At 40.3% G+C, this 14,316-nt stretch overlaps 1 protein-coding gene across 1 annotated transcript in view; it reads left to right on the forward strand.

Moving 5' to 3' along the window:
• The window catches only part of rnf31 (ring finger protein 31), a 23,613-nt gene extending 14,758 nt beyond the window's left edge, over window positions 1-8,855 (forward strand). Inside the window, exons 13-23 of the mRNA XM_078263984.1 lie at window positions 56-262; window positions 354-527; window positions 1,139-1,237; window positions 1,402-1,491; window positions 3,933-4,047; window positions 5,310-5,422; window positions 6,460-6,570; window positions 7,202-7,250; window positions 8,021-8,117; window positions 8,445-8,610; window positions 8,750-8,855. Coding sequence (XP_078120110.1) covers window positions 56-262; window positions 354-527; window positions 1,139-1,237; window positions 1,402-1,491; window positions 3,933-4,047; window positions 5,310-5,422; window positions 6,460-6,570; window positions 7,202-7,250; window positions 8,021-8,117; window positions 8,445-8,610; window positions 8,750-8,800 — 1,272 coding nt within the window. The 3' untranslated portion in view covers window positions 8,801-8,855. The remainder of the gene's footprint in view (window positions 1-55; window positions 263-353; window positions 528-1,138; window positions 1,238-1,401; window positions 1,492-3,932; window positions 4,048-5,309; window positions 5,423-6,459; window positions 6,571-7,201; window positions 7,251-8,020; window positions 8,118-8,444; window positions 8,611-8,749) is intronic.
• Window positions 8,856-14,316: the final 5,461 nt, after the last annotated feature.

Consider the following 14,316-nt stretch of genomic DNA (forward strand, 5'->3'; position numbering starts at 1 on the left):
ATGTGAAGTCTAACCTTGTTGTATTCTTCTACATAATTTCTTTCTTCTCTACCAGCACATATGTCGGAGGTTACTAGCAGTGTACGATCTTCCCAGCTGGGGTCGCTGTGAGCTGGCACTGTCGCTGCTTCTGGAGCACAGCGCACCTTACTCCCTGGAAGATGTAGTGCAGGCTGTGCGAGAGTCCCACGACAGGGAGTTCATCAAGAGAGTGCTGGCTAAAGAGTGTCCCATCTGCCTCTCTGTCTTCCCCCACAGCAAGGTACTGCGACACAGTGAATGATTATGCTTTGCAAGTGTCGAAGCATTTCTTAAGTCCTTTTCCTACTTTCTCACCCTCTCTTCTCTCTCAGATGCAGTCTCTGACGTCGTGTCAGTGTTCTGTGTGTTGTGGTTGTTTCCAGCAGCACTTCACCATCGCTGTAAGGGACAAACACATAAGAGACATGGTGTGTCCAGTCTGCTGGGAGCCGGACATCAACGACCCTGAACACCTCAACAGCTACTTCTCCACCCTGGACATCCAGGTAGGAAAGCAGATGAACCAAGGAAGGAATGAGGGGGGGGATAACACACTACCACTGCCCGGTCACACCAGAGAGTGGCGTAACAGAGTTCAATGTGTTCTTGTGAGATAGGCGGTGCTGAAAGTTTAGTGGCGTAACGGCTACTCACACCCTCAGTCACTAGTCTGGATCTACGAAAGTACATTTTCAGGATAATTGCTTGACATTTCGGCGCATGACTCACGCGCAGCATGTCCTTTACCTTCCTCTCTCTGTGTGTTGCCGTTGTCAAACTCCCTTCGCTTCGGGAAACAACAACCGACTTCGAGCTAGCAAGCCACACGCTGAAAATCGCAAGTTTTGAAAAACATTTGGATCGTGTAATAAGGCAGGCCTGCTTGGTTCTTTCAGGTAATGATTGTAAAGATTTACAAAGAGTAAACTAATCTTCATGTGTAAAATCAGTGGAGTGTCCCTTTTAAAAGATCATACCTGTGGTTTTGCACATCTCGGCTCATCTATTACAAATAACGTATTACGTTTCTATGCCGACTGGGTTCTTGCTACCTTTCAGGGATTGATTTCTAGCTTGTATTATTTCTATGGTTGTATTATTGTATTATGTACTTCAGCTGCGAGAGTGTCTGGAGCCAGAAGTCTATGAGCTGTTCCATAAGAAGCTGACAGAGCAGGCTCTGATCAAGGACCCCAAGTTCCTCTGGTGCTGTCATGTGAGTACATGACGAGTCACTCTTGGCTTTGTCAACAAAAAATGGTGGTGAACAAATTTCATGAAGTCCAATTTTTAAGACTATGCAAGGAGAATGGAGTATTATTATCTCATATAAATACGTATGAAATAATAATACTCCATTCTCCTGTTCCCTCTCCTCAGTGTTCATATGGGTTCATCTATGATGGAGACCAGCTTAAAGTCACCTGTTTTCAGTGCCGCAACAGTTTCTGTGCTCAGTGTAAAAAGCCTGTAAGTATTATGTGTCGTGTTGTGTTGATCCCCCTCTCTTCATGTTTTTGTTAAACATATGTAAATAACCCCCCTCCCCAGTCCTTAAAGTTCTACCTTTAACAAATGTTTCATATGAATTATGTCAGGGACACACTAGAAGACCTACAATGTTATAGGGTTTAACAGACCTCCTAAATAACCGGGATGTGTGTAACATGTCCATATGCTGGCAGCAGATAAAATTATATGTCATTATACAGTTAATTAGTCTATACGCATAAATGAGTATCTTCATAGTTTCTCCTCCTCTCCAGCATATCACCTGTTTCCCTCCCTGCAGCCATGCAAATGATTGTGACACACAAATAACTTATTATTGAGCTAGTTTCAGCATTAAGTTATTTAAGCTCCTTCTCGTTTTTGTTAATTATTTAGGATTGTTATTACAGTTTTTTCCAACTGCTTACACACGTTTTCAAAACTATGTCTCCTTTTTTCAAAACTCTACACACAATTCCTAAAACTGCACACACAAAATGCAAAATGCCTCACATCTCTTTCAAAATGAAACACCATAAACACATCTCAAAATGAAGCAAACACTTCATTTCAACACCACTTTTTTCATAATAGTAAATGTTTGGATATACCATGTACACACTGTTGTTCTAAAGCTCTTTTGTCTTTCATAGGCTTATATCTACATTTACAATGTTCTAGAGTGAAAGTAATCTGCTGAGAGGGGTTGAAAAGTGCACTGTAAACAACAATGTAATGTTACAGTGAAACAGAAAATATTTATTGGGCAAAACATCACGTTTGTAAGAGCAGCACAGTGTTGTATACAGTAGCATGAAACAAGAAAACAAAACTACAAACATATGTAAACCAAAGGTGTCATTTTTAGAATAAAGAATGTGTGTGTGTGTGTGTGTGTGTGCGCGTGTGTCGTGGCGGGGGGGAATTGTATGCACAAACGAAGTCTGATTGATTTGTAATGCTGAAATAGTCATTAGATAGTTGCATGCAGTATGGACGCCATTGTAAAGCTACTCAAGATGGGCTTCTCTCATTGGTCAATCTGTGGTTGATCACATGATGAATAAGTGTGGCCCTGATCTCATCAGAGATGGCTCTCCTTTCTCTTCTTCCCTCCTCCTCCTCCTTGTTGTCGTCCCCTGTCTGTCCCTCCTTCCACCTTGCTGTCTGTCTATTGTTGGCATCCATTTTTCAAAACAGGTAATCTGACCTTTGACCTCTGTATAGGCCTATACTAAAGCAGTGATTGGTTAGTGAGGAGTGTGTGTGTGTGTGTGTGTGCCCTGGTAAATAAGCGTAGCATTTTGATTGGTTGTGTTTAGAAAAGGAAAGCAAGTCACTTCCTGTTAGATTTCCTGTGTAGAGAATTGTGTGTAGTGTTTTGAATATAGTGTTTTATGCAATTGAAAACTGAGTGAAAGGCTGACAAATGGCTTATGGTTTTGGAGATTTGCTGTGTAGTTTTGCACTTTGAGTGACAGGTTTAAAAAATCGTGTGACATGAACATTTTTTCTGTGTAAGCAGTTGGAAAAAAAACTAATATATTTTAATTTGTCTAGTTTTTATGCCACCCTTTATGCTTGTTTTGAACAAGATGCTCAAGGTGGCAGCTGCCTACTGCATGAGGAGTTTGTGATTTAAAAAAAAAAGTCTAATTCACTGTTTTTGTATAAATGCTCTTACAGCTTAATGAGAAATGATCTTAACTGCGGAAAAGTCAAACTTTACAGTAATCTACCTGTTACCCATGAGTAGCAGTTTATGTATCTTGTAAACACACAGCCGGGACAGTGAGCCTTCACATACAGATTAGTTAAGATGAATACACCACAACATGTCTGATACTTTGCTCGGTGTTCTCTGTCTGCCTGTCGATCGATGGATTTTGTCACTACGATAGTGTCACAACCGTACAAAACTTGCGTGTGTGGTTGAGATCACAATGAAGGCAGAGTTCGAAGATGGGTGTGGTCCGAGTAAGGGCGGCAGAAAGTAGGGGGGGTAGGATGTAGGGCAGGGACCACCCCACTTTACGCCCCTGGCCCGATTTGTCGGAAGATGGCTTCTAGTCTTTGTAAGGTTAATAACTAATGTTACTTTTCTTACTTCTATACATTGTATCTTTCAGAAATTTTAAATTAAAGCCATGCATTTGCATTTGTGCACATTCAGCACCACTATCCTCATAGACAGCCATGTACATTAAACTGTAACTTTGTTTCCTCATAAAAATATGAGCTAACTGAGTAAGTGCTGAATAGTGTGATAGTATAGTTAGAATGTTAAACATATAGAGCCAATTGAAATGAACTGAAAAAAGAATAACTTAAAATAAAGTTCCTCTTTAGCTTCTTTGGTTTAAAGCATTGATTTCACCAGGAAAATGACAGGTGGGCACATTTCTGTACTGCCTCTGCAGTGGGAGTCTCAGCATGCAGGTCTGTCCTGTGAACAGTACCAGTTATGGAAGAGGGAGAATGATCCAGAGTATCAGAGACAGGGCCTGGCTGGATACCTCAGAGACAACGGCATCAGTAAGCGCACACACACACACACACACACACACACACACTCACACACACACACACACACACACACACTATGGTTCTCTAGCAGCAGTTGTCGAAGGTAATATGTTGTCCTACTTTATCTAGGGGTGCACTAATAATAGATTTTTGATTTATGTAAACCAAAACAGCATGCAACCAGCTGGCTGGTAGACAACAGTATTTCCTCTAGCCCACGTCTAATTAAGCATAATCAGCTCTGTGTCTCTGAGTCTGACTTAATGTCCTGCCCACAACACTATCTGACTCTCTGTCACTGGGTATTATGTTGAAAGTTTCTCATTTATTAAATAATTGCTTAAAGCCTTTAAAAAATAGTTTTGTGTTGGAGTTTGTAACATTCCAAAATCTTAATTTTGATTCATTTTCTCTGTAAATGCATATCGGTTCCAAATATCGGTTATCGGTTTCATTAACTACTAATAATCGGCATCGGTATCGGCCTTGAAAAACCAGTATCGGTCAATCCCTAATCAGGACACAGGCTTAGCAATGCTAACCACGGCATTGTGTACATTAAAATAGCTGTTTATTGTTTTGAGTGTTGTCCATGTTTTCATCTTCAGCTTTTGACCCTCACACTGTGTGTTTTCACTTCATCAAAAGTTGATTGGAACATTTTGGCCGCCTAACACTGTCTTGCTGTCTAGCATTCGGTAGCACCTTGCCGATCAAGGCTAGCTAGCTAGCGCTAGCGTTAGCCGGTAACTTAAAGGAAAGTCTTGATTTTCATCCAGGTCTGTATACTGTTGATGTCCCTGTTTTTCCCGCTGGTAAATCTCCACTGGATGATTCGTGTCAGCTGGTTTAAAAGTCAGCGACTTTCCCTCTTTAGCATTTAGCTTAGTCTAGCGCCATTGAAACCATAAATGACACTAGCTTAGCCACGTCATCTTCCCTGGCTCCGCCTTCTTGTCCAAATATGGTCACTTCTGGCTCCTAAATAAAAGATGGCGAAGGCCAGAATGCAAACTCGAGGCTGCAAAACGGCAGTCCACAAACCAATGGGTGACGTCACCGATGCTACGTCCGTTATTTTTACAGTCGATGGGTGAAACACGTTAACTCAATGAATAAATAATCTATGCTCAGTCTGCTTATTTGTACACTAGATTCAAAAGATTTTCCTGTATATACTGACTGCCTCCCTCCTCTCTCTTTTTTCCCTCATCCTCTTTCTCATTTATTCACATCCTGCCTGTCACTCCTCCTCTCCTCCTTCCCTCTAGCCTGTCCTAACTGTCGCTTTCAGTACGCGCTGTCTAAAGGAGGCTGCATGCATTTCTGCTGCTCTCAGTGTCGTTACCAGTTCTGCAGTGGCTGCAACAACCCGTTCCACACTGTAAGTCTGACACGTACTGTAGTCCTGTACCACGTTTTCATGCTGTAATTATAAAATAGTTATGGAGAAAATACTGTTTTTTTATTAGATGGCATTATGGTCCACATATTTACCGTTTATTACTGCACCGTGAATAGTATTACCCCTTACATTTTGTGTTTCAATCATTAAGATAAATACATGCCTAAATCACCCCATATAGGACAAATCCGGCACAAAATGAAGCTAGGGGTTAATAACACATGAGTACGGAGTCGACCATTCTCTGGGATATGTTTTCATGCTAATCGAATGTGACCAGTTTTAGCGCAAACCGCTAATTAGCTTATAACGCTAGTCGTTGGGGCGTGAGGAAAGTAAAAAGAAATCGCTATTTCTATACCACTAACAAGGCTCAAAATAGCACCACACTTCCACGGTAGCATAATGAGGCTCCCTACATGTAAACCGAAGCATTGAGAACTTTGTAAGTGTACAGACAGTTTATTAAAAATGATTTTAGTTTATAAAGACCGTTAATACCGTTAATTTATACAGGCAGGCGCCATCTTGGGAAAACAGTCCTGACCAGTCGAACGACGAACGCCGTGTAACCAGTAACCAGTAACATAGCTCAAGCATGGCGCTAAAACTGGTCACATTCGATTAGCATGAAAACAAATCCCAGAGAAAGGTCGACTCGGTACTCATGTGTTATTAACCCCTAGGTTCATTTTGCACCGGATTTGTCCTTTAAGTACAGTATACTTGAGGAAATATACTTAGTTCTTTTTCACCACTGATTGTGACAAATTGTGCAGCTTCAATAAAATCATATTTGCCAACAGGTCCCTCTATAGGCTTTTTATTAAGATAGTGAGTTTGTGTGTAGTGTATAGCTTGTGTTGTGTTTGTTATTGTCATTTTGGTATGGATTTTGCTCGTCTAGAATTGCAGTAAATAAGCTCCATTAAAAGAAATTATTCCGCACCTCACTCAGTTCTAAACCCTGCATGAACAAGTGACAGGTGTCTCCTCTTCTCCTGTCTGTCTAACAGACCTGTGCAGTGGACGAGTGCAGTGTGTCTGGACTACATGCCCATCATCCCAGAGACTGCCTCTTCTATCTGAGAGACTGGGAACCTTCCAGACTGCAGGCTTTACTGCAGGTACACACACACACACACACACACACACACACACACACACACACACACACACACACACACACACACTGTAAACATATCATCTGCATTTCAAAACATGTTTTGAGATTTCTGCCTCCACCACAGTATAATGGATGTGATTAGAATTTAGTTTGTGGTGCTCACAGCATTGAACAGAAGTCTGTATAATTTGCAGACCTCACTGAACCTTCTAATGAAAAAGCACCATTTTAGAAAGTACATTAACAAATTGGGAAAGAAAACATAACTGAAATCACATTTCACACAACAACGAAACAGAAACACAACATTTTAGTACAAAAAACGACAAACAGAAATCACAGCATTTCACAAAACCCAACAAGAAACAAAAATAACATTTAAGAAAGAAAACAATATGTATTTGACCACTCAATGCTTTCTTATTTTTTACATGACAACTGCACATTGTAGATCTCTTGACACAGCATATTTAGCTGTTATGCTCTGACACTGTCCTATGATACAATAACTTTGGTCCAAACCAAAGTCAAACTATTTTTATTGGTGGTGATTTGCACCTCAGGGCTACTGTACAAAACTGTGTAAAACAGATGTGAGTAACAAGTGTTCTGCTTTTCTTTGTGACTCGCAGAATAACGGAGTGGCCTACAACACTGAACCTCCTCCTGGAACACAGACAGGTAGGGCAGAGGAGTGGACCACGGAGCAAGTGCCACATAGCCCGGCTTTCTTTGTGTTAGCTGGCTCGACAAAAACCTAAAGCCCCAATCAGAGAGAACGGGTATCATGATGATGATGATCATCTTTGTTTGTTAACTCAGGTTTTCTCCATCCGGCTCTGTGCAGGTTCCCATTAAAGGGGACGTTTTGCGCGTTGCTTGACTGTTCTACTGCAGAAAATGGACTCGTGGCATGTCGTCCACTTCAGTGAAGAGGAACAAGTTGTTATAATGGCGCGCTATGAAGAATATAGAAAAAAAATACTACAGCAAAAAGCAACACTGTTGCAGCAAATGAGGCTAGAGAGGAATGCTGGAGAGAAAAAAAATAGCTAATCGTGTAAATGTATTATCTGTGATAAATACCATCAATACTGTACCAGCAGTGTCAAATGGACATGGCACCAAATCAGGACTAGGTTTGCAAAATTCCAGGAATATTTAAGGTGGAAACTTTCCATGGGAATTAACAGGAATTTTCATAGGCATTCCTGTGAAGCGCACGGAGCTCACCTCATCTCACAGCTCTCCTTTTTCCTTTTTTCAACACTGCCCTCCAAACGGTTACAAAATACACAGAACTGTTCCAAAAAGTAATGAAATGATTTGTGACATAATATCCTTTCCAGGGCATTTGATCTTTGTAAGTCTTTTTTTTATTTTTGCAATTCCCTTTCCCGCTGATCTTTGTCTCTCTTTCTTTGTGTTTCTTTGTCCCTCTCTTTTGTCAGGTCTGTGTGGAGTGATAGAGCAGAAGGATGAGGGAGGGCAGCAGCCAGATTCAGCTTGTGGAGCTCAGACCCAACATGGGCATGCTGGACTCTGCGAGTATGATAGCTTCATTGAGTATTATTTGTTGTACTGATGCCTTGGTCGCCAACGAAGGCAAAATGTATGTTATTATGTACAGTATGTTATTTGTGCTACAGTGTGTGTCTAAGGCCAGAGTCTCCCCAAGGTTCAATCATTTCCCACCTTTGTGGTACATGCTATCGTATCGTACATGCCATGCTCCGTACTTGAGAATTGAAGGCAAGTTAAATGTTATCGTACCTGATACAAAGGACCCAGGTTGTAAAAAGAATCCAACTTTTCTTTTTAACAGGTGACAGGTAGCAACAAAATCTCATACTGACTTGTTGTACTTGTATCCAGGAAGCATTACCGGGAGTACCTGGTCAGCCTGATCAACAGCCACTCGGTTGACCCTGCCCCCCTCTACAGCTCCAACGAGCTGCTGCTGGCCTGCAGGAGATACAAGGTGGACGACAACCGCAGGGACGGAGAGGACGGCTTCACCTACTTCAGCAGACTGCTCCAGGTGTGTGTGTGTGTGTGTGTGTGTGTGTGTGTGTGTGTGTGTGTGTGTGTGTTACATATATGTTGTATACATTTTATTCAATCTTTTACATTTAATTTTGAGACCGTGACACTGACAGCCCTTTGTGGTCTCTCTGCAGAAACTAATGGATGAAGTACCGCTTGGTGACAAGGTGCCACGCAAGAAATAATGAATCACTTCCTGTTTCCTGCAGTGATCTTGTTGCCCTTTAAACTTAAAACTCAGCCCCGAGAGACAAACATGTCAACAGTCTGCTTCAGGTTTTTGGATCTGTATATGTTAACTTATGTTCCAATGACTGACTCTGAAGTTCTGCCCGAGTGAATTTAATCAATTCAATTCAAATAACTTTATTTATCCCCCGGGGGCAATGTTAAAAGCCAAGGAGTAGTTCTGCCAAGTACATAAATATAATAAAATACACACAATGCCATATACCATAATACATAATAATTAAAGTGCAATAAGAGAAGAGCAGCAGCAACACATTTTCAGTTTTATAATAAAAATGATTGTCGTCTGTGTGTGTGTGTGTGTGTGTGTGTGTGTGTGTGTGTGTGTGTGTGTGTGTGTGTGTGGAAAAGAAAGATATAGTCGATGAGATAGATATAGTAGGAGGGAGAGAAAAATCAAGATATCAAGATATTTCACATATGGTTTGTTGGTTTCAGATGACAGGTTTAATCTAAATTAAAAACACGCAAAATTAGATTGAAATGTGACTCCACACCATCTGGGGCCTGTATCAACACAGCCTTGCTCTCTTTGATTTGTCTTCATTGAGTCTAACATCCATAACTAGTGAATCATGAATGTGGTTATCAGCTGGCACAGTTAATGCTAGTTTACAGATCCAGCTTTATGCACATTCATGTTAATGGGGCAGCTTTTTTTAATAACAATCCAATCCAGTGACATGCAACATCAACAGAAAAGGGCAGATTACTTGATATGGGATCAGATGAAAGCCCAGGAAGTATGCAGCTGCAGGTCAGAGACTGACAGAATAATCACACAACTAGTGTAAATGAAGGAGGAATAGAAGTAGTGGCAAATAATACCTCGATAAAAAATGTATTTGTGTTTGTTTTGTTTTTTCCCATAATAAAAAATGCTAATGCAACTGTGAATACACTTTAAAACAGTTAGAAGTAAAGAAAGCAGCTAAAGCTAGAGATGAAAAACATAACGTTGCAATTATAATTTACTGGGAGCTATTTTAGAAATTGAATACATTCCATATCTAACTACAGTTGTTTTTCTTTAGCTGTGTTTTAAACCTGGAGTGCACAGATGGTTGTGTAAAAAAGAAAAACATTCCCTGTATCTCTGACGTCATTATCATGAGCAAAGCAAAGGGATTCTACTGATGATTAAAAATGTCTCTGTTGCTTTTTAATACTTGCCACTTTATTGTACTGTGAACTCAGCACTTTTGTCCCTGTCAGGATCCTGTAGACAGTGATCTGATTGGTCAATAGTCGGGCTGTTGGCAGGTTTTGATCTGATTCTCTGAATTGAATTTTCACTGAAACGTTAAGCAGTGCAACATAGGTTACTAAAGGTGACCCCCTTTTGATACCAGAGAACCTGTGTTAAGCCCAAAGACTGTAAAAATAGTGGACGTATACGCAGTGACGTCACCCAGTGGTTTGTGGACTTCCTTTTTAAACATGAGTTTGGCCATCGCCATCGTGTTTTTGTTTTTTTAAACCGGACTTGACGATTTTTGCCTCTGTCCTGATTGACAGGTCGGCCATAAAGCACTCCATCTTTATCGTCTATTTTAAACTAAATGAGACCATAATTTACCAAATGAACACTATGCTGTATTGAAGAAGACTTGAAAGTTGTTGTAAGTTATTGTAAGACCTGAAATAGTCTATGCTATATTTGCATATCTATTTGTTTTGTAATAATGTGATATTGTGAAGTAGGGGCAGGACCTAATGAGCTGTATGCTTCTGCCTGCTCCACCTCGAACTTATCCTTTTTTATTTATTTTTTTGGTCTTTGGTAAACTATGATTGTTTGTGTTTTAATTTGGGGGTTTTAATTAGTTGTTTTTTTTCTTTTGTAACATCGTTGATCGTTTGAGATACATAATAAATCAAATCAAAGTAGCGATTGAGGCCATAAACTCATTATAAAATTGGTTACTGAGGTAATAAATCAAGTCAGAAGAAGGGTCATTTTCTCATAGACTTCTATAGAAACGGACTTCTTTTTGCAACCAGTTGAGTCACCCCCTGCTGGAAAATTGTTATAATGCAGGTTTAAGGCACTTCCTCATTGGCTTCATTGTTCAGACTCGGAAGCTTCGTCCATTATTTTTACAGTCTACGGTTAAGCCCAAAGATAGCGGGATAACCAACAATCTGCACATTTTTTTATTGTTCTGTTTTATTTATTGTGTACATGTGCATGTTTAAACACGACATGTGACTATTGTATCGTATTCAGCTTAAAGATATTAACAGGATTTACAGATGGTTTGCCTTGCATTCGTTGTTACCGATGGGGCGTTGCAGATGAAGTCCCCGCCTTACAAGGCAGAGGTGCTAAATTCAACTAATTTGATCGGGTGCTGTGAATGTAATTAATATGCTGCAGTATGCCCAATTTGGTGAATCTGAACTTGTGTTGAACATGTTTCTCACTTGCTGATGATGTAAACTACTGCTTTTAATAACTGCTTTGTTTCATAACTGTAATTCATTTGAATATTTTGTGTTGTAAAACTGAGAGATATGCCAGAAGTGTAAATCCCAGTTAGTGCATGTTGTGGTCTGTACTGTGCTCTAAATAAATGGTTATAATAAGACTATAATTGATCTTTCAGACTGTGTCAGACTTGAGTCTAACATGTCATTGCTGAGGTCATGATTTGTGGTAGTGTGCTATGACTGAATTTGATCAAAAATGGTGTTATATTGTCAAACTCTGTCTAAAGCTAACTTAGCTAGCTTTAGACAGAAAGCTAGCTATCTTAAAGGTGCACTATGAGTTCCTGCATGACGTCACTTCTGTTGACGTTCAAAGTAAATACCAAACAAAACAGAGCAAGTTCGCCCCTCCCCTCATGTTTCCGTAACTGTCATGACTAACTGACTAACTGTCACTAACCCCCACCCCCTCCCCCAACCATCTTGTCGGTGATTGGCTGGAACGTGGTTTGTTATATTTTGGTGCACAGCCTGTGTCCCTAGTGTTTGTTTGACGTTTACGACCATTGTGTTGTCTCCTGAGACCGGGCTTTTTCACAGTGTGTTCAGGAGACAGGCAGCTAGCGGATCAAGGAGAGATGCCTACGAGTTGAGACAAAAATGAAATTGTGCTGAAACCATGCAGGAACTCATAGTGCACCTTTAATTGAAGACTACCAGGCAGACAGGTATATCTACTGACAGGGTGATTGGAGAATGGGGAGCAGGCGGCTGTGGGAGTCAGGTGACTGGGAAAGTTATAGGGTATCTGGTGGACGGATGGAGAATGACATGAAGCATAGATAAAAAAAAAAAAAAAGTATTGCCAATGCTGAAGTGCCTTAAACCTGCTTTATTTCTAATGGCCAGCAGAGGGAGACTTCACTGGTTGCACAAAGAAGTCAGTTTCTGTAGAAGTCTATGAAATGAGAAAGTGACCCTACTTCTAACTTGATTTATTACCTCGGTAAACATAATCATAACATGTTTATGGTCTCACCCTCTAGTTTTCAAGTCTTCTTCAATACAGTATCATGTTCATTCATTCTTTTGTAAATTATGATCACATTTAGTTTAAAATACGATAAAGACGATAAAGCAGGGGATGATTCAGGGCGTTGCTACCTTGAGGTTAGGCTATATCCACAATGTTCCACTTCTGGATTGCTCCAGTGGCGTCGGAAAATTCGCTGGATCACGCTCTTTTCAACCGAAAGTCCGTTTCCTTCAACTTTCTTTGTGTTGGCGTTCTAACCTCCGGTAGATTTGTGAGGACTATGGTTAACTGCTCCTCAGATCTCTGCAGGGTAAATCCAGACAGCTAGCTAGACTATCTGTCCAATCTGAGTTTTCTGTTGCACGACTTAAACAACTTTTGAACGTACACACGTTCCACCAAACCAAGTTCCTTCCCGAGGCTATTTTGCAGAGGCACCATGGCTCTGTCGGGCGCTTAGCCCCGCCCATGACGATTGTGATTGGTTTAAAGAAATGCCAATAAATCAGAGCAGGTTTTCCCCCCATCCCGGAATGCTGTGTGGACTAGCCAGACCCTCCTATGCAGCGCTGTGGAGAAAAGGTCAAAACGCAAAACTACCTTGAGATTGACAAGTCGCTACCATAGCGGTTTCCTCAGGTTCTCCATCAGATCCACCCTTAGCTCCTCCTCCCCAGCTGCATTTCCCATAAGTCCACAAACAAAGCACATATATAAGCTTTAAATTGAACTTTCCCTTAAACATTTGCGCTGAAGAAGATGTAGTGACTGGAAGCTTGGCTTTATTGTTAAATATTTCCATATTATTATTATTATTATTTATTTTTGTTATCATTTAAGTGTGCCGAGCCTTCCTTTCTCATGTTCCTGATCTTGTACTGCGTCGTGTGCGGGGATTTTCTGAAAACTTTTCTAAAGCAGTATGAAACCCTTGACGTTTGAGAAACCTGACTTCATTTTTCATCCAGCAATTAGTCTCAAACTTTAAAAAAAAATGGCATCTATTTGATTACAATTCACAGAATGTGAATGTATAAAAATGATATTTGCTGTGCTTCAATAGGAGGAGGTTGACAATGGACACTACATTAGCATTGGCTCATTTTACATTAAACCAACCATAGCATATAGCTGTCTTTCGCATTAGAGTGACTGAGTTTCCTATAAAGTTGAATTATAAAAGATGAATGAACAATAAATGAACATCCAAAATACACATTTAGATGTTTTTAGAAAAGTTGTAATACAAAAATACATGTGTTAATGTAAGTAATCAACTCGGGAAGTTTCATGTTGATATCTGTTAGTTAAAGGTTTTAACCCTATTGCACCTTGCAAAATGTATGATATTTTATAATCCATATCTTTAAAGGCCGTTTTCTCAGACTCTGAGCCAGAAATCTCCACTCTCCAGTAGCACTTACATACACCAAACTTTCCAGTTTCAGTCCTATCTATATTCCGGAGGGTTTTACAGAGGGATTTGTTCAGATATCATTCATAGCCTGATTTATGTAACATTCTACATACAATTTCAGAAAACTTGTAATACAAAACATATTTGTCTTAATGTCAGTAATCAACTGGGGAAGTTTCATGGTGATATCTATTAGTTCATTTTTTTCCGTTATTCACCTGGGGTGTCTCCCCTTAAGTGTACTTCACGTTTGTCTGTTTTTCTGGTTTATTGGCACAGTCTACAATACTATTTTAGACAATAGTATTCTGTCATCTCTGTGTCAACAGGTTGGGGAAGGTTTTAAGTGTGAGATGGACTTGGTGGTGAAGGATGTGGTGAGTGCTGTTCATGTTTGAGAACTGCTTAAGCACTTGATGAAAACTAAAGAGTGTGAAGCTCAAGTTCCTGCAGAAGTCACCGAGTAGCAGTAAGTAACTGTCCATGGTGCTGAAGACCAGTCTTCGCTCTGCAGGACAGTATAGGCTGCTTCACTTGATGTGTTTTTATAACCTGATTCACATGGC

The sequence above is a fragment of the Sander vitreus genome, chromosome 12 (assembly GCF_031162955.1).
Source record: "Sander vitreus isolate 19-12246 chromosome 12, sanVit1, whole genome shotgun sequence".
NCBI classification, from domain to species: Eukaryota; Metazoa; Chordata; class Actinopteri; order Perciformes; family Percidae; genus Sander; species Sander vitreus.